The following is a 24,830-nucleotide window of genomic DNA, read 5'->3' as shown; positions in this document are numbered from 1 at the left end:
CACCACAGAGTGCCCTAACCAGGGTGTGAGCCCGTGGTGGTGGAGGCGGGAGGCTCCTCTCATTCACACTGTGCCACTGTGGAGCAGACAACTGAGGGAGAGCAAGTGTAAGGGCAGACCTAGTGGTTGGGGTGCTGGGAGAGGCGGCCCAGGGCCCGTTTCCCACCCTCAGGCTTTGTTCCATATTTTATCCTTTGACTGTTTAATAGAAAAATACCTAAAAAATGGCTCTTGTCATTAGGTACCGAAATGCAGCATTCCTTCTGCAAACTGATTGCCTAAATCATGAGGATATGGGTTGATGCTTTCTCTCCTTACTCTGTGTGCTTATTCTATATCTCACTGAGACAGACAGAGTGAGGCTGGGGAGATGCTCCCTGGCCCAGCCTACTAGGTTTCCCACTGGCTAGGGTGTCGTGCTGGAAGGTGGGGATCCCCTGAGGAGGTATGAAGCATTGAACTTGTGTTACTCTCCTTATGTGAAGATATTTTAGGCAATTAGGCTCTTATGGAGCAAATGGGTGGCAAACCCACCCAGAGGCTTTGCAAAGCAAGCAGGCAGTCGTGCAAGTTTGTACTGCTCTTTGTACACGGGGTGAGGTTTGCAGCCCCCAGTGATGCGAGATGTTTGTGAGGAGAATGCTTGGGCCCTGATGGGGACTGTCACAGGGGACCAGGTGTCCAACTGTTTCAGTGGCCCATTCCAGACCTGCCCCAAAGCAGAAACATAGGTGTGCAGAGAAGGCTTAAGTGCAATAGGGAAAAGCCTAGTGAGCAATACCTCCAGATTTGGGCAGCAGCTGAACAGAAACTGTTTGGACTGCAGCTGTAAATACAGACTTTGCATTTCTACCTCCTAGTGACACCTAGCCGTTTTTCCCCATGTGCCTTCTTCACCTGCACAGCGGGAATAACACTTGGTATTTCCCACAGCAGTAGTGAGAGCTTATGCTTTCCCAGACAGTGTGAGGATCGGGGTCACTGAGGTACTGCGATAGCTAAAGGTCCTTCTTGATATTTCACTTAAATGCTTGCTAGGTCACCAGGATGTGAACTACTGAGGTGTAAATGTGTAAAAGAAGGTGTAAAAAAAGTTGCAGAGAAGAGGTAAGACAGTGATGGGATGTAGTGCAGTTTCTACCAACGTATTTTCATGCATGTATATCCCAAATATCAAAGCAGAGAACAAAACTGAGAAACTACTTCCTGACCGTTGTGTAGTGTCTAAAAACAGGGGAGGAACCCATTTCAATATTTTATTGGTGAGATGTATGGTCTATAGTGGCTGTAAATCCTCAGAATATAGAAAAGATTAATTTTCTTCTTGCATTTTCAGTGGGTTTAAATCGCTGAGATTTAGATCTACCTAAAATAGCCTTATAGAACATCCTTCTTTCTGAAAGATCTAATCATCCAACTTTACCCTTCGCAATGGCTGACTCCTCTACTGACTGCAGCATTGAACACATTTTCTCGGTGTGTGCTGGGGAAAGTTCTGATTACCTGTTTGTCTCAGGATATGCCCTAGACTTTGTTAATCTAGGTTTATTATGCTAAGACTTTCCCAGCAGCTTAGTGCTAATGCAATGGATTTTAAGGGTTTACACAGTGGCAACTCTTCCAGTAGCCAGTCACCTCAGCAGTTTGATCAATTCAACAGGATTAAGCTTTCTTAGTACTTGGCTACCATAGGGGTGGAAAAAATCTGTCCTACCCTAGCATCTGTAGTGCAAGTAAAGTCATACAAATAATCTTGTTATGGTCTGAAAATCATACCTGCGTTCTTGTTTCATAACAAAGTCATTTTAATTTGAGCTGTTCCTTTTCATGTCTGTTACAGTCACCGTCTCTTTATTCCTCATTCTCAGTTATTTCCTTGATAAAACCAGTCAGTCTGATTCAGCTGGATGGATCCTCCGTGGATGTATGAATACTTCTTTGAAAAGAAGTTCATTCAAGGTTGCAGACCAGTTTCCTTTCATTGTTTTCTGAGACTCCTGGCTCTGCTCCTCCACTCCAAAACCAGATGCTGGCAGCACGGAAGACATGCAACAGTCACAAGATAGATTTGAGAGGCTTTTGGAAATGTGTTTGACATACTGGCAAACAAGACAAAGCCATGTTGTCTGAGCACTGATGTGTTTTTTGCCCCTGTACTGTCAGACAGTCGTGCCAGGGCAGGTACCAGGATCTCAGCAGCCAAACAGAGCAGCAGCCATGAAAGGAGAATGGTTAATTTATTGAGAAAGCATTATTTAAATTTCTGTGCTGGAAAATAGTGAGTATGGCAGACTGACAAAAACAGTCTACCCCTGAATGGGAGGTATGAGCTTGAAGCGGTTTACCCACTGCTTCTGTTCTTGGCAGGGGAAGGGACAGGCACTGAGCTGCAAGCAGCTGCTTCCAGAGACGAATTTCATCAAGGCTGATGTCAGGACTTGGCTAAAGAATGGCATGTTAGCTGCAAAACCGTGAGCCGAGTACAAAAAGCTGTTTTCAAATTTCAACATACTCACTGCCAGAGACTGTTAGGCCACACGAGTGCAAGATACATTTCATGCTGCACGTGAGGAAGGTGAATGTGTTGCAGCATCCTAGCGCTCCTCCCCGGGTGGGGTGGGAATGGGGGGGTGCACCTATATGCCCTTTTTCCAGCCCTATTTTAAAATAACGTGGGTCTTTTCTCCAGACAGTGGTCATTCGATACCCCAATGGATATTTCCCCCACCCCCCTGATATTGCTTAAATTATTAAAAAAAAAAACAAAACATAAAAAAAGTCTATCATTACATCTTCTGGAAGTGGGTACAACCCACAGAGAACAACTTGTTTGACAGTGCAGATGTCTTTTCCTAGGTGCAGCAAACCAAGGACAGGGCAGCGATTGTGGAAGAGGGAAGAGGGTTATCGAAGCAAGGGCAATGGCCACTCTGAGGCAAACTTTGATATAAATTATATGCTCATGCCTATAGTCACCCTCTCTGCTGTTTTACTTTGCAAACAGATAACCTCTGCTATGTACATTAAAACACGGCAGTGGAATCAGCACCCCATGCCTTTGAAGAGGACAGTCCCATTTGAAGCAATATAGCAGTGACGTAGCTGAAAATGAGCCTATTGAGGAGCTTGCAAGTGGATTAAATACTGATGTGGCTGCAAGTGCTACTTAACTGCCGATTCATATTGACCCCTCCAGGCCTCTCAGTATCATGGGTTACACCACAGGAAACTCAGCTTCGGTGCAACTCCAGCGCTCATTAACAGTGCAATTATAGGTAAATTACATCAACTGTCTCAGCTTCAACCGGTGAAAACAAACTATGGTGAGTACCATCTGGTCTTCTCTATGTATGAAGCTAAATGATTCTCACTTGCATACCCTCTGTGAACAAGTTCCCCAGCCCACAGGAGATTGCAGATCTTGGTGTCTCCCGGAAGAAGTTTGGTAACACATTAGCATCCCCCCTCCCAAATACAGCATGCAGATACTGTCAGGTTGGGATACATCACAACATGCTGCTGTGACTTTTACTGTGTCCTACTCAAGGTGAGGAATAAACCAGAAAGCTGTGTTGGATCCCAACCCACCATGTACAATGGCTTCCTCAGGACTTGGCTCTGCCCTGGAGAACCGAGGGCACCGCTACCGAGAGCTGCAGGAGCTCCCTGTGAATCTGTGCGTGAAATCTCTGCTCCTGCAGTTGTTACTTCAAAATAAAACCTGCCTTTGGGACTAGAGACAGCAGTATGTGGTTGTACCTAAAAAACAATCACTTGAAACAAGTAATGAAGCAGTAATGCAGTTTTTTTTTGTTCCTAACTCCATTTTTCCTAAAAAAGTTGTGGGAGAGCAGGAAATGCACCTGTAATGAGATGGCTGGGAAGGGATTAGCTGCTTCCCATTGCTGGTTTTCAGGTGTGTGTGTGTGTGTGTATACTTTATGACTCATTAAAGGTCCCAAAGGAGTTGTTCTGAAGGCTGTTTTCTTTTGAATGTCCACTACAAAGGTGATCTTGAGGGCTCTGGAAGCATTTATAATGACAGAAAGATGTGGTATCAAGAGCAGTGAGATATTCGATGATGAACATGGAACAGTGGAGGAATTTTTCATAGATGGTTCAAGATACAGTGGTTGGTTGTTTTCACAGTTTGTGTGTGGCTTTTAAGGAAACACAGTCTGTGCTGGTGTTTAAGGAATAACAAGAATGTTGTTCCTAGAGATGTGGGCGTATCAGGGACGGTTAAAAATTATATAACACATTAATATAAAGTAGTAAGAAATCTGCGAAAGTTCCAACATTATTCAGCAAGAATGAAAAAGGGGGAAAGGAAGTTTACCTTTAAAGCATTGTAATTTCGATTTAAAAACATTCATTCTGTATTCTCTTCATCGTGTTTGTGGTTTCAACTAAATAGGATTAAACAATTTACTATACAAATGAATAAAGTCTAGATTTGTTATCACAAGAAATTTTTAATATGGTTTGTGACAAGCAATATCAAAGTTATCAACTCTCAAGCTTCATGTTCTGAAACCAGACAACTCTCAGCAACAAAAAAAGTTGTGCACTGATAAACATAGGAGGCATATTGTATTTTTTTAATTAAATATGAAAACATGAGCTGTGTACATTATTTTTTTCCCTAGAAAACACAGCAATTTCAAAAGTTTATCATAAAATATTTTCATGAAATGAGTGAACCAGCAAACACATGCACTTGTGTGCCTTCCCCCCTCCCAAGATAAACGTGATAAAAGAGACATACGCAAATGTAAAAGTTAACAGAACAAGTGGCGTTTTGTTGTTGTTTGGTTCTTTTTGGAAAGGATGGAATGTAACATTGTGCTCGACTTTCTATGTCACAACAAAAAATATTTGGTGCAATATTTTAGCATTTTCTGTTTAAGTTTCAATCTGGTGGAGAAAAATACCTTTTTCTATAATAAAATATGTCTGTTCTTTTTAAAACTTAACTTTTTTGCACAAAATAATTTTGTAAACTGTCATTTCAAGGGCAAGGTAGGTGGTGCCATGTCAATGTCCTCCCCCTCACTTACAAATGGAATTTGTTATCTGAAGCAAAACAGGGAAACACAAAAAAGAGCGGAGCAGAGGCTGCTTTGCAAAGAGAAAGAAGGGTGTGTCGGACGGGGGAGAGGGGAGGGAGCGTGTGGTGGGACAGAAAAAAGTTAAAGGTCACTTTCGCCGTAGAGTGCCGTGGAGAAGGACATGTAGTCCAGGGCACCGGGTACAGCATCACGGCCGTTGTAGGGTGCCATTCTAGCAATGCAGTACTCGGCCTGATCAGGAGGCAGTTCCCGCCGTAATTCATCCACAGTGATGTAGTTCTGCAGTGGGGACAAACGAGAAGGCGATCGTTACTTTCAGAAAACGGACCCTCCTCAGAGGGACAACCAGCCCCTGGCCCCCCAGGGCAGCAGTCAGGGGCAGGACCCCAACAGCCTGCCTAGTACCGTACACCCACACAGGCAGCTCTCTGCGCGTACACCCTGGGAGGAAATTCAGTCACTCCCTACCGTTCGGACAAGAAAATGGTTTTTACAATGGAGACAAAGATTGTTTTTGCAGGAGCGATGCCGGCACACCTGAAAAAAAAATCTGGAGGTAAATAAGGTAAGTTGTTAGTGTAGGACTGCGCCTTCCCGTTGACGGGGGAGGCCTTGGTGAAAGCGAATGGGAGGAAGCAGAAATTTCGTTTGGATCCTGTCCCTCGCTGGCAGGAGGCAACAACTGCTTGTGCTGCTTGGGAATTGCCCGTTCCCTCTCCTCAGAGCAAGGAAGGAGCCATCCCCACTCGCTCTGGCTGGTGGCACTGCTGCAGGCAGCAGGCAAGCACACACACTGTATCGCTTCCACAGTTCCCCCAACAGTCCTTGCCTTTCACAGCACACGTTTTTAATAAGCAAGCAAAACGTCTTATGTAAATTCGGCTTCTGGAGACTCACTGAGCGGAGCTGAGGTAGCTTGGCTTCTCTCCATGCCGTAGGTAACAGTAGCTGCCTGTTTGCTAACCACTATGTTGTCTTTAGCTGACTGACTCATGGGCACTTGCAGTCTGTCTGAACAATGTTTCAGGTTTCACACCATCTCTCTCTCTCTCTCTCTCCTGTGACTTTTTATTCTTCTTTCCCCCCCGCTCCAGCCCCCCTCGCCTTTTAGTTTAATGATTGGAGTGAGTAAGAGGTATTTTTGTTCATAATGAAACACTGTCTGATTCATATTATAGTCACTAGACCATATTAAACACTGACAAATATATTTAACATACTGTACACAGTAAATGAGTTAATAAGTAATACTGTACCCAAAAGTACCTATTTATTCAGTGATTAGCTTATCTGAATAACATGGAATTTTCAGGCCTTGAAAGACAATAGGACTGGCTTCCTTCAGGTAGATGCCTAAAGGACAGGTATCACGGGCTTCTACATTACAGATCATGAAAAGATTACTGGTGAAACACGGAAACCAGTACTGGATTTAGGGGTACCTCATTACAACCTGAGAAATGGTATCTGACATTTCAAGTGAGATGAATAAAATCATTAGAAAACACAGAGATACATTCATATTACCCATACATATTATTTGTTCATTACATAAAAGATTAGTGGGGATTGTTATATAAGAAAAATAAGATTACTTATTTTTTTATTCAGCTGGTTACACTGAAGATGATGCAAATTTAGTAAATTAATACTTTTAGTATCATCCTGTGAGGTTTCCTACTTTCAACCAATTTCTCTGATTTAAAAATGCTTCTCTTGCAGATACAGTGTATCCTCAATGAAAATCTACTATTGATTGTGCAACAACAGATAGTGACACATGTATATCTGAGAAAAGTCACCTCGAGTTTGCAGCTGTCAGTAATTAATAGTTTTTCAAGACTAATCAAGAACCATCTGTTGAATTTGTTCATACATTTTAAAATAACAAATCACAACCAAGCTCTTAATTAAATTTTTGAAGCAAGAGTGGGCAGCAAAGTTCTGACTGACAGCTGAGCAGGACTTTCAAGTGCCATGGCAGGCTGCTTATTAACCCACACTTCAGCCTTGCACTCCTCCAGCACGGCACAATGTTCCCGTGAAAATACCCTCCGCTCTAGAGAGTGCTGCCCTCGACCCCTTCTCTTGGAGACGAGAGAGAAAAAGGAAAGCAGGAGCAAGGCAGATGCAGGGAAGGAGGGTGTGGAGCCTGACCTTATCTCCAGCCAGGATCTTGAAGGAAGCCATAACCTGGTCAGCAGTATCTGTATCTGCTGTTTCCCGGGACATGAAGTCGATGAAGGCCTGGAACGTCACTACACCCAAGCGGTTAGGGTCGACGATGCTCATGATGCGGGCAAACTCTGCCTCTCCCTGGAGAACAAGACAGTCATGTAAGCCTGGACATTCGGGCTGCAGTGCCGTGAAAGCAGAGAGAAACTGTTCAGCAGCACATCTCACAGCTAGAAAAGCAAAGCCAAATAGAAACCACTTCTGTTTTTTTTTGTTTTGTTTTTTTTTTTTTTTTTTTTTGATCAGGATATTCTTTTTTAGCTTATTGGTGTGTACAAATGCTTCCCACTCATTTGTCCTTTGGAATAAAATATTCGTAGCTGTGCCCTAGGATAGCACCCAGCTCCATCTAGCTCTAGGACAATGCTCCTATCAGGAAACAGTATCACACAAGCTTCAGGGGAAGATGCAAATTTCTCCATAATACAAGTTGTGCTAGATGTCTCTAGTAATATTTGGACATTTGCATTCCTCAAATCCTTTTACTTTCATTTACTAGAAGAGAACTTTTAGAGTTCTCTTCAGCTGCCTGAACAGAAACCACCAGAAGAAACATTTCTGGGGTCTTTAATAGTATCTTAACTAGGCAGGCTTTGGAAAGAAGGACTTGCATATCTGGAGCGGCTCAGGGAATTAGCCTTTACAGGGAAGATCCTGCAGAGAAGTTTGCTATAGAAGCCAAAACCTTGTAGTGTAGTTTTCTGTGGTTTTGGGGTTTTTTTGGCTTGTTTTTTGTTTTTGTTTTTTTTTTTTTTTTCACATAAACATAAGATCATCCATTTTCATCTGTGGGAATCCTTCCTCCCCAGGTAAGGAGGAGGGGAGAACAGAGTTGAGTTTTCTTCTGGGAACAGGGTCTTCTAACACATCTAGAACACTATACCTTCAAGAGTAATTAATGTATCTAATCAAATGTTATTGCGGCTTGGCAGGCTCCAGTAAAGAGGCTGTATTTATACTGCGCTGATGAATAAACACTGCTTTGCCTGACATCAGGAGCAAAGATACTGAGAGTACAGCTGAATATTTTTGCACTACGCTCTTCTCCTGCCCTCTGATGAGTATCAGTCTTTGGTGAAGCTCATCCTATTAGTGATCGTGCCTCTCAAGGTACCCCATGTTACTGTTCTGAATATGCAGGTACTCTGGTGAGGGAAAAGCTACGGGGAAGAGGACTGGCACTTGAACTTACTTACAGGTACAGGAAGAGAGATGTGAAATAAATGGTAGGAATGAGAGGAGCAGCATTTGAGTGTATTCAGAAATCAGATTGTGTATACTTCCAGATGAGTCCAACTGATACTTAGGGCTGGGGAGGTTGTGTGTGCTGTGCAGAGTTTCACACACTGTTTCTTCCACTTGTAGCTACACAGTTTGATAAATGTAATTCTTATTTGAAATACACAGGAATTTTAGACAATGATTCCCATTTTTTTACCTTCAGCTACTGCTGTGAGACAAGAATTTTACATGTACACCCAATACTAGAGTTAACACCCATTGCTGATAATTCTGGAAAATAAGGCTGTATTTACCTTGATTCACTACACATTCTGCCTTTAATTTTGAAGGTGCCTACAAGAACCACTTTGAACAGGAGTGACAGAGGGCTCTACATTACCATATTGTAACCCATGGAGATAAGGCAGGCCCGGAAATCTTCACAATCCATCATACCAGTCTTCTTCTACAGGGAATGATGCAAAGGTGGAAAAAGCCAAGAGAGAAAATGGAGACCAGTCCAGGAAGAAATGAACCCACATGAAACATTACAAGGAATGAGTTTCAGGGGGGGAGGAGATGAAAAGAAGGATTTACAGGACAATGAAAAACAATAGAGGAAAGGTAGTTTGTAGAACCATGAAGAAGCAAAGGTGGTTTTGGACATAGTTTACATACAAGAACATATTGATGATGAAAAGAATGAACGAAGATAATCAGCAAGATGGGTTGAGGGAGGAACAAGAAAAGGAGTGTTAAGTGACAAAGAAGTAAATGGAATAGTTTGAAGACATAAAAGGAATTCTCCCAAGAAAAACAATTTGGGAATTAAGAAGGAATAGATACCAAAGTACATTTAGAGAGGAAGTATAGAAAAGTGATGTATATATAGTCAAACACAAGAACAGCAATGACAGATGGATTAAGACAAACAAGAAAAGAGAGGAAAAAACTGTTATTTTTTCACAGTTTAACATCTGGCTGTGTTCACCACTAGCATTCAGTACCTGTGCATCGTTTCCAATATCGTAACCCAAGCTGATGAGACAGGCTTTGAATTCCTCAGGGCCAAGTGTGCCGGAGTGGTCCTGGTTATGCGGTGTGCCAGGCAGCAGGACATGCAGTGCCAGTGGGGTGACGGTGTGGGGCAGAAGGAAGGGAGACACAGAGGAGATCAAAGGGAGGTGGAAGGACAACAAACAGGTGCACCATGCAGTGGGTGAGGAGAGAGGGAGAGGAAGAATGACATGCAGATAGAAAGACAGGGAAGAAAAATAAAAAGTGCACAACATTAGATATCACAATGACATTTCAGGATGTGCTAAAAATGCTCTTGGAACAGTTCCTTCTCAGAGAGCTTGTCACATCTTGAGAGCATCTGAATGACAAAACCAGTCGATGCTCAGAAGCCTCAAGATCTCCATCTCCCAAGTGAATTAACTTGCGTTACTGCTTGTTATCCACAGTGTCAGAAGCCCTGTGTTTCACTAGTAACCCGGAGTGCAGGTAAGCAGGCAGAGGCAGTGGGAAGCATTGCCTTAATCTTCTAGTCAAAAGTCCCACTAAAGGAGTAGGTGAGGGCAGCTATGTTTGGCAACACACCCAAGGAAGCTTAGCTGTCAGGGCATCCCAGGAACAGACAAGGAAAACCAGCTGAAGCTCAGGGGAGCAGTGTTATGGCTGTATTTACGAAACCCGCAGGTGAGGTGGAGCTTTGACTGGCAAAGCTATTTCAAGTGCTCAGCTCTGCAAATAGCACTGCTGTACAGCGCAGCACAACGCGGCTTGGCAGCTGCTCATTCCCCGCTCCCCCAGTGGTTGGACGTACCCATCAAACTATACACGAGCCACCAAAGGATCTGAGAATCCCCATCCACCCTGCAGAATTTTAGTTCAAGACAGCCCTCAAACACGGAAAAGCCCCTGCCTGCCGCCACCATCTCTGGCCAGATCAAGGAATCTACAGACAGGATGGCGGGGCCAATTCCAAGTGACTTTCCTCAAAAAATCAGCTTTTAAAGTCAGCGTTGGCACAGCTGATGACAGGAAACCCACATTCTCTCTGCATTATCATTCATGTTGTTGTGGATGAAGGGGCAAATGATATGAAGGTCAAAATACAGAATCTACAATGCTTTATGGGTCCTTCTGCTAAGAAAAGTAGCCATGGTTTTTGTTATTCTTGGGTAACTAGAGAAGGGCTGAAATAACCAGGGTTCAGCAATCTGAAAGTGTTGCTGATCTCTGAGGGCAGGCTGCAGCCCTGTTCTCTGCAGACCTTCCAAACAGTCCGGCTGGTGCAGCAAGGGGTGGAGAGCAACCTCAATATTTGTATCACTGACTTTGTATCTCTGCCGGCTGCTCATGGATTTCCAGACAGCATTGAAGGAGCTGATAATGGAGCCAGTTTCAGGCTTGGGTTGCTGTCTCTGCTTCCCTGCATGACATCTTTGTGATTCAGGTTGTAGAAGGAAGAGCTGCAGACAGGCTGGCAAATTGAGGGGAGGAGAATTTCCTTTAAGGAATTCCTTTCTTATTGCACCCGTTAGTGCCTTGGCACGTATTTCTACAGCTAGGCAAGGCAGGCTTTACATCAGGGTTTATCTACGTCACGCAATGCTGTGGTGTGTGTAGATCCTCCTGTTTGCTCCGTACAAGAGCAATATTGGTTCCTTCAATACAGGTTTATGTGATGGTATGTCAGTGTGGAGGACAGCTGCTTCAAAGAATTTTATAGATCAAGCTAATAATCTCCTCTCCCCTCTCTGGATTAGATGGGGTAGAAGTCTAATTTCCTAAATAAGGCTTCAAACTTTTCCATACTTCAGCTTTATCAGGAAACTTAGCAGTTTCCTGTGAAGATATACTTCTCCCAGTCTAACGATCACTTAGCAGTCTTCACAGGAATGACTGCGCTCCACAGGAGTGGCGTTTTTAAGAACAAAATATCTTCTATTGACCTAGTTTTATCACAGTGACTGTTTTTTATTGCACTCCGCAGTCTACGTGGAAGCTTGTATCTTACCAAGCTGCAGTCAGCACTGACTTACCCTGTCAAAATGGTTGAAAGAAGCCCGGAACTCGTTCATCTGTTCCTGGCTGATTCCTTTGGCATCACGGGTCAGAATCTGGTTTTCCACTTCATTGATGGTTCTAGCAATTGTTGTTAGTAACTGCTCCCAGCCCACTCGGATATGCTGGAAAAAGAGGACAGGACAATTTTTAAATTAAAAAGTAGCTCTTCTGCCTCTGAGACCAGTGGACTGAATGTGCCACTTGTTGCAAATTAAATGATCCTGCTGGACAAGGCAGGAGAAGTCCATTTGCTCAGAAAAGCTTCCTTCTCATCTGCAGTGTGGGCCAATCAGCCAACTCCTAATCTTAAGAAAGTCTTGGTCCTATTACAAAGTTCCTTTGCCTTGTCAGAGTAACATACTGGGGACCTTGAGCACAAATGAGAATCAAACCCAGTGCTTGTAGGACTTAGTTGGGCAGAAAACTCTTCTTACCAAGAAAATAAATAAACCACACTCCTTGGAAGGCACTGGTGCTCCACTGCCTCTGCTGTTGCTTAATGGAGAGCTGGCCAGAAACCAAAAGACAAGTTTCAAAGCCTGTCTGTGTTCTGCTGGACTCATGTTGAACTCAAATTGCTTCCAAGAAACCTCACACTGTCAACAGAAAGCCAGACTCTGATTCTAAAAAGCTTTTGTTGGACTTTTTTCGTCTGCCAGGCTGTGGCAGCTCAAAATCACCAGCACTCCCCTGGTCTTTCTAAGCCCAGCTAATACGCTGCCACAATCAGGTGGCAGGAGAAACAAGACCAGCCAATTTTTCAAGCCGTACTGTTGATCTCATTCAGGTTATTTCTATTGTCTATATTTGGAAGTACATTGGAATGGGTTGGCATGAAGTACAGCAAGGCAAAAAACAATATTTCGGCAACATGTTGTTGCCTGCTTGGCCACATTGTCAAGCTCTCCATTTTCCTGAGAATCACAACACGCTGCCAGAGCTAGATATGGCTGATACTAACTGGCCACAGCAGATGAGGCTGGCTGATCTGCTGCCCAAACTTTTACCTCCATGGTGTAGTTGGTGTGCTTGTTGTCAAATATAAGTGCTTCCTGGATCTGCTGGTGGTCTCCTTCCAACTGGTCAATCTTTGGTTTGTAATTCACAATGCTTTTCTCGTACTGCCGCAAGTGGTTGAGCTGGTCCTCCAGGGTCCCGTGCATCTCTATTGAAATACGGCCAATCTCCTGCATTAACAAAGCCAAAGGAGTTAGGCCCCATTGGAAGGACAAGCCTCAGCATGCTTCACATTTATTGCAGCTATTTCATGCTCACACAGGATGAAGATTTGAAAATAAAAAAAAATCTCATGGAGCATTTAATTTAAATGAGCCGAGACAGCGTCAGCAAAAATTTTAGCAGAGCCCTGAACATTTTCCAAGTGAGGTGAGTCACATGAGATGTGTCTAATGCAAGGATACAAAAAAAATATAAGGAAACTGCAGTCCATAAGATAGTAATGTACCAAGCCAGATCTTTTTCTGATGTACTATCTGTCACTTAGTCCCTTCATACAGACATATTTCTGTAATTGCTCTCTTCTTTACAGCTCCTGCCATCAGTAATAGCTTCATATTTTTCCATTTCATTAACTCCAATTCCTTTAACTCAAATCTTATCTAAAGAGATATCTCCCTTAAAAATGTCTCTTCTGCTGATGTTTGATATGCTAATTGTATTTATTTTGTCATGTGTATCAAGACCATTGCTGTGAAAGCAGTTGCACAAAATTTGCTTCTGATGTAGGGTCTCTTTAACAACTTTTTAACAACTCTATTAAAGTATCAGTGTTCCCCACTTTAAGTCATGTTTTTCATCTCTGTACTAAAGAGTATGGGAAAGAAAAGTACAAGCACTTAAGCAACTGATATTAATCTTGGGATTCTCTGTATTTTCTATGAAAGTTTCTCTTACTGTAAACCTGAAGGAAGAATGACCATGACAGAGGTCAAGAAAGACCAAGGATAAGAATATCAGTGAAGATCACAGAGGAAAAGAGGCTGTTTCAAAATGAGCAAAGCACTACCTCCATTTTGGTCTGAATCCAGGGTCCAATGACATTGGCCTGTGCACCAAACTGTTTACGAAGTCGTTCATTTTGCTGCTGGCGAGCGTGTTCTTCCATCAGGGCTTGGTCCCTTCTGGGAACCAGCTGCCGCACCTACAGCAAAGAGTAACAAAGCATGCAGTTTATAATACAAAGGCACATGTATAGTAAATGTAGAAATTGCTGCAAGGAAGGGAGGAGTGGGTGTTTGCACTGACAACAAGCAGTCATACGGTTTAGGACACAGTGGGAAGGCTCATGGCATGTGAATCTTATCTGCTGTAGGGTGCACGCTGCAAACTCATCCCAGGCCATGAAAGACCAGAAGCTTCTTCCATTCACTACTTGGGTTTTTGGTGGCTCATGTTAACTGAATTGCAGGACCCTGTTCAGATCTCACTTTGGTGATCTTGTTTGGTAGTAAGAACCATCAGCACAGCTGGCATGGACAGTAGCTGCTCTTTTAGGATTACAGCAGGGGAAGGCTGCTTGGTTGCAGAAACAAAACAGCTGAAAGGGTTGAATGGTGAAAAAGGATACTGACTCACGTGCCATACTTACTTGCTTATGAGGTCAGCTGAGGACTAAAAACCTCAAAGCTTTTAATTTAGCATCTTTCATTATAAAAACAGCAAGTAAAACAGATCTGAAACCCCTCAGGCATTTAAGAGGTTCTCTTCCCCTGAAGATCTCTTCCACTTTCTGAGCAAGTGGCAATTGTTCCAAAAACAAATGACAAGGGAAAAAAAAAAAAAGCTCAGAAGTAAACATGGGAGGGTAACTGAAGAGTAAACAATCCATTTCCTGAGGCACCAGTGATCGAGCAGCAGCATCCTCCCACACTAACTTGCAAGGCTGGACAGAACTCACATGTTCCCATTTGCCATTGATCTCGTGTGGGGTGATCGTAGTGTAAGGGTTCGTTCCTGCCATGTTGACATGGTACGTCTGGACAATCTTTGAGACTTCATTATGGATTCCCAGGATGGCCTGTCGCTCCTTGTCGGCATCTGGCAAAGTGGCTTTGAACTGTTCGTGGGCTGTGGTCAACCCCTGCAGAAGGGAGGCAGCAGCAAAGGGAGGGTAAGAGCATTAGTTACTAAACAGCCTCTTCAGCAAATGTATCCCTGCAGCAGTGGCTGCAAAAGCTTACATGTTCCCAGGATGTAAAGCAGGCTAGTCTCATGCTTTTCAGGTTCTCTCAGCATCATTAAACAGGCTGTTTAAAGCAGTTAAGTGATGTGAAGTCTCATTTTCCCTGTGCCTGTCCCATGTTGACCAGTGACAGAGATCACATCCCAAAAAATGGTGGAATAATTCCGATTCATAATTCAGGGGGTACTATTTCTCCAACAGTGCTCTGTGACTGCCTGTCAGACCCTTTGGGAAGAAGATCTGACTACTAGCATTACTATAAAGCAGTCACGTCTCACTAGTGTAAATGTGCCACGTTTTCCTTCTCCCACCAGGTTATGCACTAGCTCTACACCTAAGATAGCTCCAGATAAATAAAAAGTCAGATTCAGTCTGATCAGAGCCACTTGGAACTAGGTGAAGGTCTTCCAGCCAACAGCAAACCCGCACAGGCAACATATGCTCCTGCTGCTGAAACCCAGCTCCTTCACCCTGAACACAACAGGCCCTTTATGTTCCCCGTCTTGCTGTGGTGCCCAGACTGTGCTCCGAGGACCAATGGTGGGGGCACACTTGCTGGTAGTTTGTGGACAGCTGACAAGCCAGTTGGTCCTGGCTCATCTCCCACTGCTTCTACAGGCCTTTAAGGTACTTCATCCTAGAAACCTGGAAGATCAAGACTAGGGAAGCAAACGCAGGGAAAGAGACAGCAAAACAAATGGGGGACAGAGAGGCATGTTCAGGGATAATCGAGGGAACAGTGTGGACAGAAGAGGGAATGAAAGTAAACTGCATGATTGACCACTCTTACAAAACACACACACTGTAGCTACTTTTTGTAAAATTACTTCCTTACATGGTGACTCATTTTTGCAGCTGCTGCAGTGGCCATAGAGATGTAATGCAAGTCTGGGGGGCTGGGAAAGATACTGCAAACAGTCACAAAGAGACAATGGAAGTGTTTAAATGCTGTTCAGATTTGCTCTGCATTACGGAAGACTTAACAAACTCCTTTGTTCAGGAGGGAAGGGTGCAAGAAACAAGTAGCAGCTCAGTGACAGAGGTGATACCAGGCTGAAACCTGGGCTACCTCACTACCCCTTCACCCTGCTGGCTGCCTAGTGTCCGCTGTCGGTCTCCCATTCCATGCCTCACTGATGGCCACGTTGCTCTCAGCCATTCCTGCAAAGAGCTGACTTGGATTCTTTTCATGAGCCCATCAAGCAGCAGAAACAGAAGTCCCCCCCACTGCAACTCAGGGAAGAGTAATTCCTGCTTTCAGAGGCCTGAAAATTACCTGTTGATACCTCAAGTTGCTTTGGTAACACCCTTGCAGAAGGGGGGAAACTGAGATACTGTCTCTGTTGTCTTGTAGGAGGCAAGACGACTTTCACTTCAAACGGTAATCCACCACTAAAGTGAAGAATTCTAATTTTTCTTGTGCTCAGCACCAACACCCAGCTGGCAGCTCAACAACTCCCTTCACGGCACATCCTATCGCATAAGACCAAATGACCTGGACATGACATTATGTGGGACAACTGACATGCAGAGCCCATGAGCAGCACTAAGCTTTGCTCATGTGGGTTAAAAAAAGCCCACAAGACCCTAAAAGAGTCTCTCAGTTTTCAGGCTTTCATTAATAAGACTCTTGAGTTACACTGAAAAATCCACTTTCAGTTCTTTGTGTCCAGCTAGGATGGTGTGAGCGTGTTTCATACCTATTCAGATCCAGGTTTTTGGAGGAAATCAAGGAAAAACATTTTCCTTTTTGTTTCCCTTGCTAAGGCTCACTCACTAGAGCAGAAGCACCAAAACATGATCTACAAATGTGGCACCACTAGGAATCCAGGAGACCTCAGACTTCTGTCTATCCCAGCCTGACTGGTGCAAATGACTACTCTGTACCTGGATCTCCTCAATGGTGTGAACAATGAACGTGTCCTGCAGGTCCTCCATGGCCCCTTCCATCCAGTTATTGAAAGGGGCAGCTCGTTTGGCATATTCCAGGTACAACTGGTCAATTGTTTCCAGTAGCTTCTCTGTCCTCTGGGCATGTGCAAAAAAAGAAAATCAGGAAAGATGGTTAGAGCAGAATAATCACATAGATATGTGGGTTCTCCAAGCTGCCCCTTCCTTTCAGACCTCTCTGGTGCTCCCAGGATGGCACTACAGTAAAAGTCAGTCTGCTGTTAACAGATTACACATAGGATCGATTTTTTCCTCTGAGGGAAAAATCCAAGGCCCTTTGAAATAAAACAAGGACAGTCTTTTCAAGCAGAATGAAATTACAAAACACAGAAAAGTAGAGATCAATCAATAGCCTGAGCAAATGAATGGCACCATAATTGGGCTGGAGGGGGAAAAGCAGGCTAAATATACTGAGATGCAGCCCTTGTTTACAGTCCAGGACGTTCTAGAAGTGCACAAAAGAGCTAAAATTGGTTGCTTGTGCCCACTGCAGCTTGCTTCCCACAAATGACCTGCCCACGTAATCCCAAAGGTCCAACTTGTAACATGTCTCACCTCCAAGGCTTCTCTACGTTTCTGGGTTAGGGCACCCAGATTATCCCACTGATCACAGATCTTCTGGCACCTGGCATTGACACTGGGAGAGTCGTAATAGTCCAGCTCACTATAAGGGGTGGGGAAAAAAAGGGCAGGAAGTCAACTAAAGACCTTTTGGAGAAGAAAGAGAAACCCATTAGAAATCTTTATCAGCTTTGAGGACAGGTTCAGACAAAGAGCTCATGGTCTCTGCAAGTAAAGCGAGCCAGGAAGACAGCAGTATCTAGTTGTGGAGACATTGTATGTTATGGTACATCAAACAGCACAGGACAGGAAGAAAAACAACCACCACCCAAGGCCTCAACAAACACTGGTGCTGGCCGCCTGATGGGAATAACTTGGCACTGGGGGAAGGGAGTACAGACTTTTGCTGAGACTGGGAATAAACAGATTACGAGCAGAGCAATATGTCCCTGTACTCTGCTCAAGAACATCATGCAGGCTAACCACCTGTAACCTCCCTGTACCCCACAATGGGCACCAAAGACTTTACCATGAATGCAAAGAAACTGCTCAAGATCGTTCAAAAAGTTGCATAGTGCGAGTGACAAGGAATAACTAAATTACACAATCCATCCATTTATTTGGGACAATCCCAGAATTACAGCATAGGTTTCTCTCCTATATGCCTGACAGGACTTTGCTGAGGTGTCTATAGGCTGGCACTCATGGAAGATGGGCTGGTAAGAGTATGGGTGGGGAAAGGAGAGCACGGCGGTAAGCTGAAGCTGGTGGTTTGTATTGCTTTGTGCTCTTGGTTCTGCACGTGGTCAAAGAGGGAAAAGCCTGCAGGCAGAGGGAGACCAGCCAAAATGGGACATGTCAGCCCCAAAAGAGAAAACAGAATAACTCACTGGGCTACTGAGTGGCTGTGGGCCATCTGATGAGCATTTCTCTAAGCAGTAATGCAGGTTTAAACAGTTTCCTATTGCCTCCCCCCACCTTGTTTCTTCCCACCATTGTATCGCCCTCCTGAGGTGTGTGGGCATGACTGTTGGTGGAATCTTGCGGTAAACTAGTCAGGAAACTGATTTGGGTTAAAAATAACTTTTTCTTTGCTGGGTTTTTAATCCATATCAGTTCCTTGATCTACTTTGCTGCAGAGCCAGCACTGCAGATGAAAGAACTGCTTCTGAAAGCCTGGCTTGTAACACACCCGTGCTGGATGACAGGGGAGCGGAACACGCCCGGCACCGGCAGCTGCAGCAGCTTCTTCCAGACCCTCTCCATCTCCCTGGCAGTGTATCTCTGGGGGAGAAAAGAGCTCCACCATGGTTTTTCAGGGCATGGCCTCTTTGTTGAGATGGAAGATGGCTTTTGGAAGGACGGCAGAGCCCACGGGTTGGAAGAAATTACCTGTCCCCCCAGCTGAGGGCCCCGCCTTCACTGCTGCTCTCAGTGCTGCAGCTGCTTTGGCTGGCACACAGCACGTGCTCTGCAAGTGGCAGGTCAACTAATGCCTGCTGACTAGCCAGCCTTGGTTTTAATCTTACTGACATGGAGGATTGCCTCGAACCCTCCTCGTGTTCCAAGGTCAATTCTCCAGTGGACAAGGGAGCAATTCTGTAAATCTGTGTTGTTAAAGGAGATAATGATCTTGATCCAATAATCCTGTTTTTTTAGACAAAAACAGTCCTTCAGCCCAAGATTACTGATCTTAGCCCAGACACTAACTTGAGATAGGCCAGTGTGATATATAAATATTTTTAAAATAGGAAACAAAGTCAAAGCCAAGTCGTTCAGACTGTTTTTTGCCAAGAAACATGCAGGGTTTCAAAATCGCGCTCCCTGTGCTGCAGAGGGCAGCTCTTTACCTGCCTGCTATCCCCAGCAATCAACCTCCTGCCCTGAGGAGACCCCATTTCTCCTGGTAACCTGTGTCACTCGTCACTCCAGGAAAAGGAGTGGAGGTGAAGGTTTCCAAGGTGGGGGAAGCAGGGAAGGAGCTGAACTGCTGTGGGGATGTCCTGGAGCAAGTGCTGATGGGGCAAAGGGCCTGGAGTGCCAGCGGAGGCCACAATGGGCTCAAGCATCAGCAGGTTTTTTTTCCTGCCGGAATAATGATTTTTTTGATAAAAGAGAGCAAACTGAGAGTCTGCTATCCTCTGCCATTTCCTTCTGTTCCTGGAAAAGTATGACGGCATTACAACTCTAAAACCTAGCAGGCACCAGTGGCAGGTCAGACTCTTTACAAAAGGGTTCACAGCAGCATAACAAGCTGGAAGAGGATGGAAACTTGACTTGGGAATATAATTCTGCTGCCCCCTCATCAGCACCCACGACTCATCCGTTCTCTGGCCTGCTCTTCTGGTGCATCCGGATACTGGAGAGCAGTATCCTAGATACTGTTTGGAAACACTGGGACTTCCCAGCATTTTTGTGTGGGGATTGATTTATGGCTCTCCAGAGGGCAGAGGGCAAAGCTGATTAAGCCTCCCTGGCCCCAGGGATGGGACGTGTGCCGGGGTGCCGTACTTCAGCTCTTGTGCAATAGCAGCAATCTGTTCCACGCGGTCCTGGTGCGCAGCCAGGTCGCTCTCAAAGGCCTCGTGTTTCTTCAGCAGGGCCTTTATCTCCGAGAGGGTAGCAGTTTCGTAATCCTTCTGCTGCAGCATTGCTTCCTTACCTGGGGAGGGAGCCAGAGGACAGGAGAATGAAGGGCAGGACCCAGTGCCCCCCGCAGGCAGCTCCCCGCTGTGGAAGCAGCCCCCCACCCCAAACACCCTGCCTGAGTCTTGCCCTCACCCGTGCTGGCCTAGAGATGCACAGTCCTCACTTTCAAACCACAGAGCGTGAGTTTGCCATTAACAACAGAGCAGGGCACGGAGCGCAGCTCAAGCCAGTGCTGTCACAGTTTATACTGGACTCGTCTCAGTATGTGCAAACTGGGCTATGCTGGTCCTGTAAATGCCAACTGTAGCATTTACTGTACAGTAACTTTTCCTCTGCTCTGTAGATCTTTTCTATCCAAAGTTTTCACTTTGCAACAGTTAGGGAATGCCAATGTGGCCTCATGATGTAGCAGAACAGACAGTAAGCTGATTTTCATGCATGATTTTCTAATAAAATAAGAAAAGAACCTAACGTTCTTGAGATGAAAATCTTATGGAAGGACCTATGCATGATCCACCTCTTGCTCCCTACATGATGGACAGCACTATGTCAGGCCATAGGAAGCATGTAGGTTGGCATTACCATCTGTCCAGGACTCATGAATGGATGCCTTCTGCCGGAACTTCTCTGCCAGGTGGTCCAGCCTTTCTAGCCTCCGGATCTCATTCAACAACCACTCCTCATAGCCCTTCTCAGCCTGCTCTAGGCCACCCCAGGCATTGTTTATATCCTAGAGAAAGAAGCATACAAAGAAAAGGCAGGTTATAAGTTGGGGGGGCAAGATGTACATCAGCATTAGTCTCCATGAGCTACATGGCTCCAATTGGTTGGAGGGAGAGGATGTGGGCTTTTAATCTCACAGGGTCGAGCAGACAGGTCAGGAAGACAAAGTGACAGACTTAAGATAAGCAGGACTAGCAGTGTCGGGATACACACACTTCCCCACATGAAACTTCAACAAAACCCCAACCATTTTTCAATTAGAAAAAATGTGAGGCACCCAGACATCTCCTCATAAAGGCATGAGACTTGTGAGCCTCGGAGCGGTTTAGATACAGGGAAGCAATGACCACTTGACCCTCTCTTATTATGGCCTCACTGAACTATGTTCTACAGGGATCCTACCACAGAATAGCTCACACTGAAGGTGGAGCACGCTCTGCCCACCCACGGGCAGGAAAAGGAGTCCCATTTTTTAGGCACGATTGGGGTATACTACCAATCTACCCCCACTCACCGAGACCATTTTCCCTTCTGATGGCATGAAGGCTGGCCTGTTGCTGAGCCGCAGCTTGGTCTGCAAGGTGTTGAAATTGATCTCAAGTTGGCACTTCTCTTGGACCTTGGGGGGCTTGTGCAGGCGGCGGTAGTCCCGAAAGTCCTCCAGTTTCTGCTGCATGGCTTGCATGGTGTTCTCTGGAGCCCGGTTCTCCAGCCAGGGGATGGTGCGACGGATCCACTCCAGCAGCTGGAAAGAGCAATGACAAGCCTTGAGCTAAAAATTGTGTTAAAACTACAGATGTTGCTATGATCTCATTAAGGACCGTTTACTTTTTATGTTTGTTGTCAGAAAGATTCTGACACCGGGAGGGCTTCTAAAAGAAAGCTTTCTAGCTTTTTTAGAAGTGGGGTTTATTTTTTAATGAGCAGTCCATTCCCTATCACACTAAGTAGTACTGATTGTTGCAGCACTGCCAATCCAACATGCTTAAGGCGTAACTTTTGCACAATCAGGACCAAACTATGTCCTCAGATTACACTAAAGCCTTAGAGTTTTGCTGGACTGTTGCATAACTAAAGGATGCTGTAAGTCATATTATCCCCAGAAGGGTCTGACAGGAAAAATCAAGTTCTTGCCTCCAGTTACACTCTTCCCGCTTCCTTGAAGTCAGTGTTGCTCTTTGAATAGCCCTCCTTAGCAAACCTATTTGGTGAGCCAGCAAAACGCTAATGCAGTGGCCCGTCTATAGTGTGAGTGGAACACTGACCTGTGCTTTTCATACCAGGCTGAAACCAGGCTCATGGGCTATGTTTGCCCTTCTGTTCTCCATCTTCCCCTCCCTACTTATCTTCCACAAACACACTCCAGTCCACATTTGGCCACTTCTGTAGTTCACAGCTCTCAGTCTGTCAGCCTTCAGCCTTCTCAGCTAACCAAAGCAGCCTCCAGTTTGTATCTTACACAGATTCTTTCCAACTATCAACAAATGCATATTTCTTTCCTTAATTATCTCTAACTTCCATTCTCTCTGATCCAATGCTTGACTTCTGCAGTATATCAGCATACAATTTGTATGAAAGATGTTATGAAGCTGCATAGTCCTGAGGAATGCAAGTTAAACCAGCTTTAGTCTTCCTTTAATTTTAACATTCTGTGGCTGCTCTTAATAAACTGAGAAACTCAGAGGTCCTCTACGGAAGCTTTCTATTTTAAAGCAGATTGCTCTTGCCTTTAATATGTTTGATCTTTTAATTCTTCTCAAGGTAGAAGGGGAAAAAAAAAAAAGAATTTTCCAGGGAAACATGGGCCAGTAGCATTCTCCAAGATTAATTATCAGCGTTAAATGCAATTTCTTTCCACATACCACCACCCAGAAACCAACAGCACCATGGACACCTACATCACTGGCCAGTTTTTCATAGTCTTCCATGAGCTGTTCGTTTTCTTGGTTGACTGCCAGCACCTTGCAGATACGATTTGCTGCTGTCTCCGCCTGACAAAGAGAGGAGAAACGGAAGGGAAAAGTGTGAAAAAAAATATAAACCAAAGCTTGCAGCTTAGCCTCCTGCCACATACCTGTGGGTAAAGTTTCATACCCTTGGCTTTAGCTACCTGTCTGCGCTTTGAAACATCTGTCCTGACCTCTTTGCTTTCTGCTTGATCTTTTATAATAATTTATTTTTCCCTTCTTAGGTGAATATATTACTTCAGAGATTCTCAGCTCTACTGATCCCACCCTATGTGTTGTGAGACAACATTTCTATGCCTTTTCTGAAGCTGCGCTTATGAGAGGGCTCTGTTGTTTGCTTGCTACCAGAGGGACACTGCCTGCCTCTTTACAAAGACAGGGGGGTTCTGCCACCACCTCCACTCCCCTCACCAGCATTCAGAGCTGCAACACCAGTAACTGAGTGCTGGCAAGCTGATGAGGCTCTCTATGTGGTTTTACCCCATGAAAGAACTACATAAGCAAAGTTAATCCATAGACTGGACTTTGGAAAATTACTAATTTTCTTTGGAAGATAAAGTGTTAGATATTCCTCTTAACCTTAAATTCTGCCCAGCAGAGATGTTTTCCAGCTTTCCCTGTATTTCTGGCACTCATTACAGGGCCACCTCCTCCAGCATCTTGTCGCATGACACCTACCATGTATTCAGGGTCTCATGATCCAGCTGAGAAAAGGATTTTTTTTTTTTTTTTCATTTCTGGGTAATCTTTTTGCTTACTGTCCCAAAACAAGCCTCACTAAAAAAGAGTCTGTTGTTACTATTCAGTTTTGTGGGGTTTTTTTTTCTTTTTTCTTTTTTTTTTTTTCCCCACTGTGGGATCAAAACCTCGTTCTCTGCAGGGAGCTGAACATGTTAAAACATGAATCTGGAACAAAGTAAGGATCAGAAAAATCCCAGCTATGAACTCAGGAGCAGTCAGTCTGCCCTGGAGTGCCATGCATGTGTCTGGCATGGGGAACACACAGCAGGCTGATCCTTGCACAGCATGTATCTCTGGCTATCAGCTCCCTTTATCATTATCACGGTAGGTGCTGTGCTACAAGGCCTTGGAGGATGTGTCCCTGTGATGGGTGTCAGGGGACTGCTCAGCACCCTCTTATCGCAGCACAGCCGTCATCCTGTGCCTGGGGAAGGTGCTCGGGCTACCCACAGGATCGCTGTGGGGTCCTCCTGACAGAGGCTAAGTGGAGATGAGGAGGAGGTTACATGCCAACACTACAATAGAGCAGTCGCGAATGCTGTGTCCTGCCTTAAAACTATGTGTGGGACTGATGCCAAAAGAAGTTTTGCTGAGCTTATAGCTTGCAAGTTTCAACCTTTCCTTATTCTTAAAAGGCCTTTTATTAACTGTTCAATCTCCAAGGCTATTTGAGAAAAATCCTCTTAATTTTTGCAGCTGATGCGAAGAATAGCAATAAAGTCATAGGCTATAGAGTGATGCATGGATTGCTAAGGTCCCAGGGGATCCAGCAATCTTATTCATTTGTAAGAAGCTGTAAAAACATATATTAAGTTGTCTGTCCCTTCACTAAAGCGGGCCAGCTAGCAGATAAACAGATATTAACTAATTTAATACACATCAGAGGGACCTGTACAAGAGAAAGAGCAACTTCACTTAGAAAAAAAAATTCTGAAAAAAGGGCAAATGATGGTTACATTTAAGAAAGGTTGTACTTTGATCTGTTTTTAACTGAAGTTTGTACTTTAATGGAGTGGTTTTTAATATCCAGAGAAAACTTCATAGACATGGGACCAAATAGTATGTCAAAAAGACATTGCCAGAGCCCTACTATGACGTTCCTTGTGACTACAAGGAACTAGTGATGCCAAACGTTTATCTCAGTCATCTCAGGAGAGAAGCTCCCTGCACACTCTTAACTTTCTTCTTTTTACACCCCAGGAGCTCACTGCAGCGGCAGCCAGCTGTGCAGGAGGGACCCCATTTTGCAGAGGCATATTTACATGCATCTGACAATAGATTTCCTCCAGCTGCCCAAGTTTTTCAGTATGTGTGTGTATACATGCATGTTGAACATCTGTCCAAACATAAAAGCCCTCTGAATGTCAGCAATTACAACATTATTTGTATTATCCTAACGGCTGAAGTGTAGAGCTTTCTCTTTCCTATCAGAAC

General features: G+C 44.5%; 1 protein-coding gene across 6 annotated transcripts in view; it reads right to left on the bottom strand.

Moving 5' to 3' along the window:
* Positions 1 to 4,455: 4,455 nt before the first annotated feature.
* ACTN1 (actinin alpha 1) overlaps positions 4,456 to 24,830 on the bottom strand; it is a 92,443-nt gene continuing 72,068 nt past the window's right edge. For 2 of the 6 annotated variants that reach the window (XM_032984570.2, XM_032984571.2), the window contains exons 9-22: positions 22,587 to 22,679; positions 21,203 to 21,433; positions 20,548 to 20,695; positions 19,828 to 19,978; positions 17,311 to 17,419; positions 16,693 to 16,833; positions 14,521 to 14,703; positions 13,630 to 13,764; positions 12,611 to 12,790; positions 11,579 to 11,725; positions 9,536 to 9,616; positions 8,929 to 8,994; positions 7,230 to 7,388; positions 4,456 to 5,351 (exon numbers count right to left, since the gene is read on the bottom strand). In XM_032984570.2, coding sequence (XP_032840461.2) covers positions 5,193 to 5,351; positions 7,230 to 7,388; positions 8,929 to 8,994; positions 9,536 to 9,616; positions 11,579 to 11,725; positions 12,611 to 12,790; positions 13,630 to 13,764; positions 14,521 to 14,703; positions 16,693 to 16,833; positions 17,311 to 17,419; positions 19,828 to 19,978; positions 20,548 to 20,695; positions 21,203 to 21,433; positions 22,587 to 22,679 — 1,983 coding nt within the window. In that variant the 3' untranslated portion in view covers positions 4,456 to 5,192. The remainder of the gene's footprint in view (positions 5,352 to 7,229; positions 7,389 to 8,928; positions 8,995 to 9,535; positions 9,617 to 11,578; positions 11,726 to 12,610; positions 12,791 to 13,629; positions 13,765 to 14,520; positions 14,704 to 16,692; positions 16,834 to 17,310; positions 17,420 to 19,827; positions 19,979 to 20,547; positions 20,696 to 21,202; positions 21,434 to 22,586; positions 22,680 to 24,830) is intronic. The other 4 variants (XM_042790993.1, XM_042790992.1, XM_042790990.1 and 1 more) reach the window with 2 other exon arrangements.

This window comes from Tyto alba, unplaced genomic scaffold (assembly GCF_018691265.1).
Source record: "Tyto alba isolate M040663 unplaced genomic scaffold, T.alba_DEE_v4.0 Super-Scaffold_18, whole genome shotgun sequence".
Classification (NCBI taxonomy): domain Eukaryota; kingdom Metazoa; phylum Chordata; class Aves; order Strigiformes; family Tytonidae; genus Tyto; species Tyto alba.
This window is presented reverse-complemented; position numbering and strand designations above follow the sequence as displayed.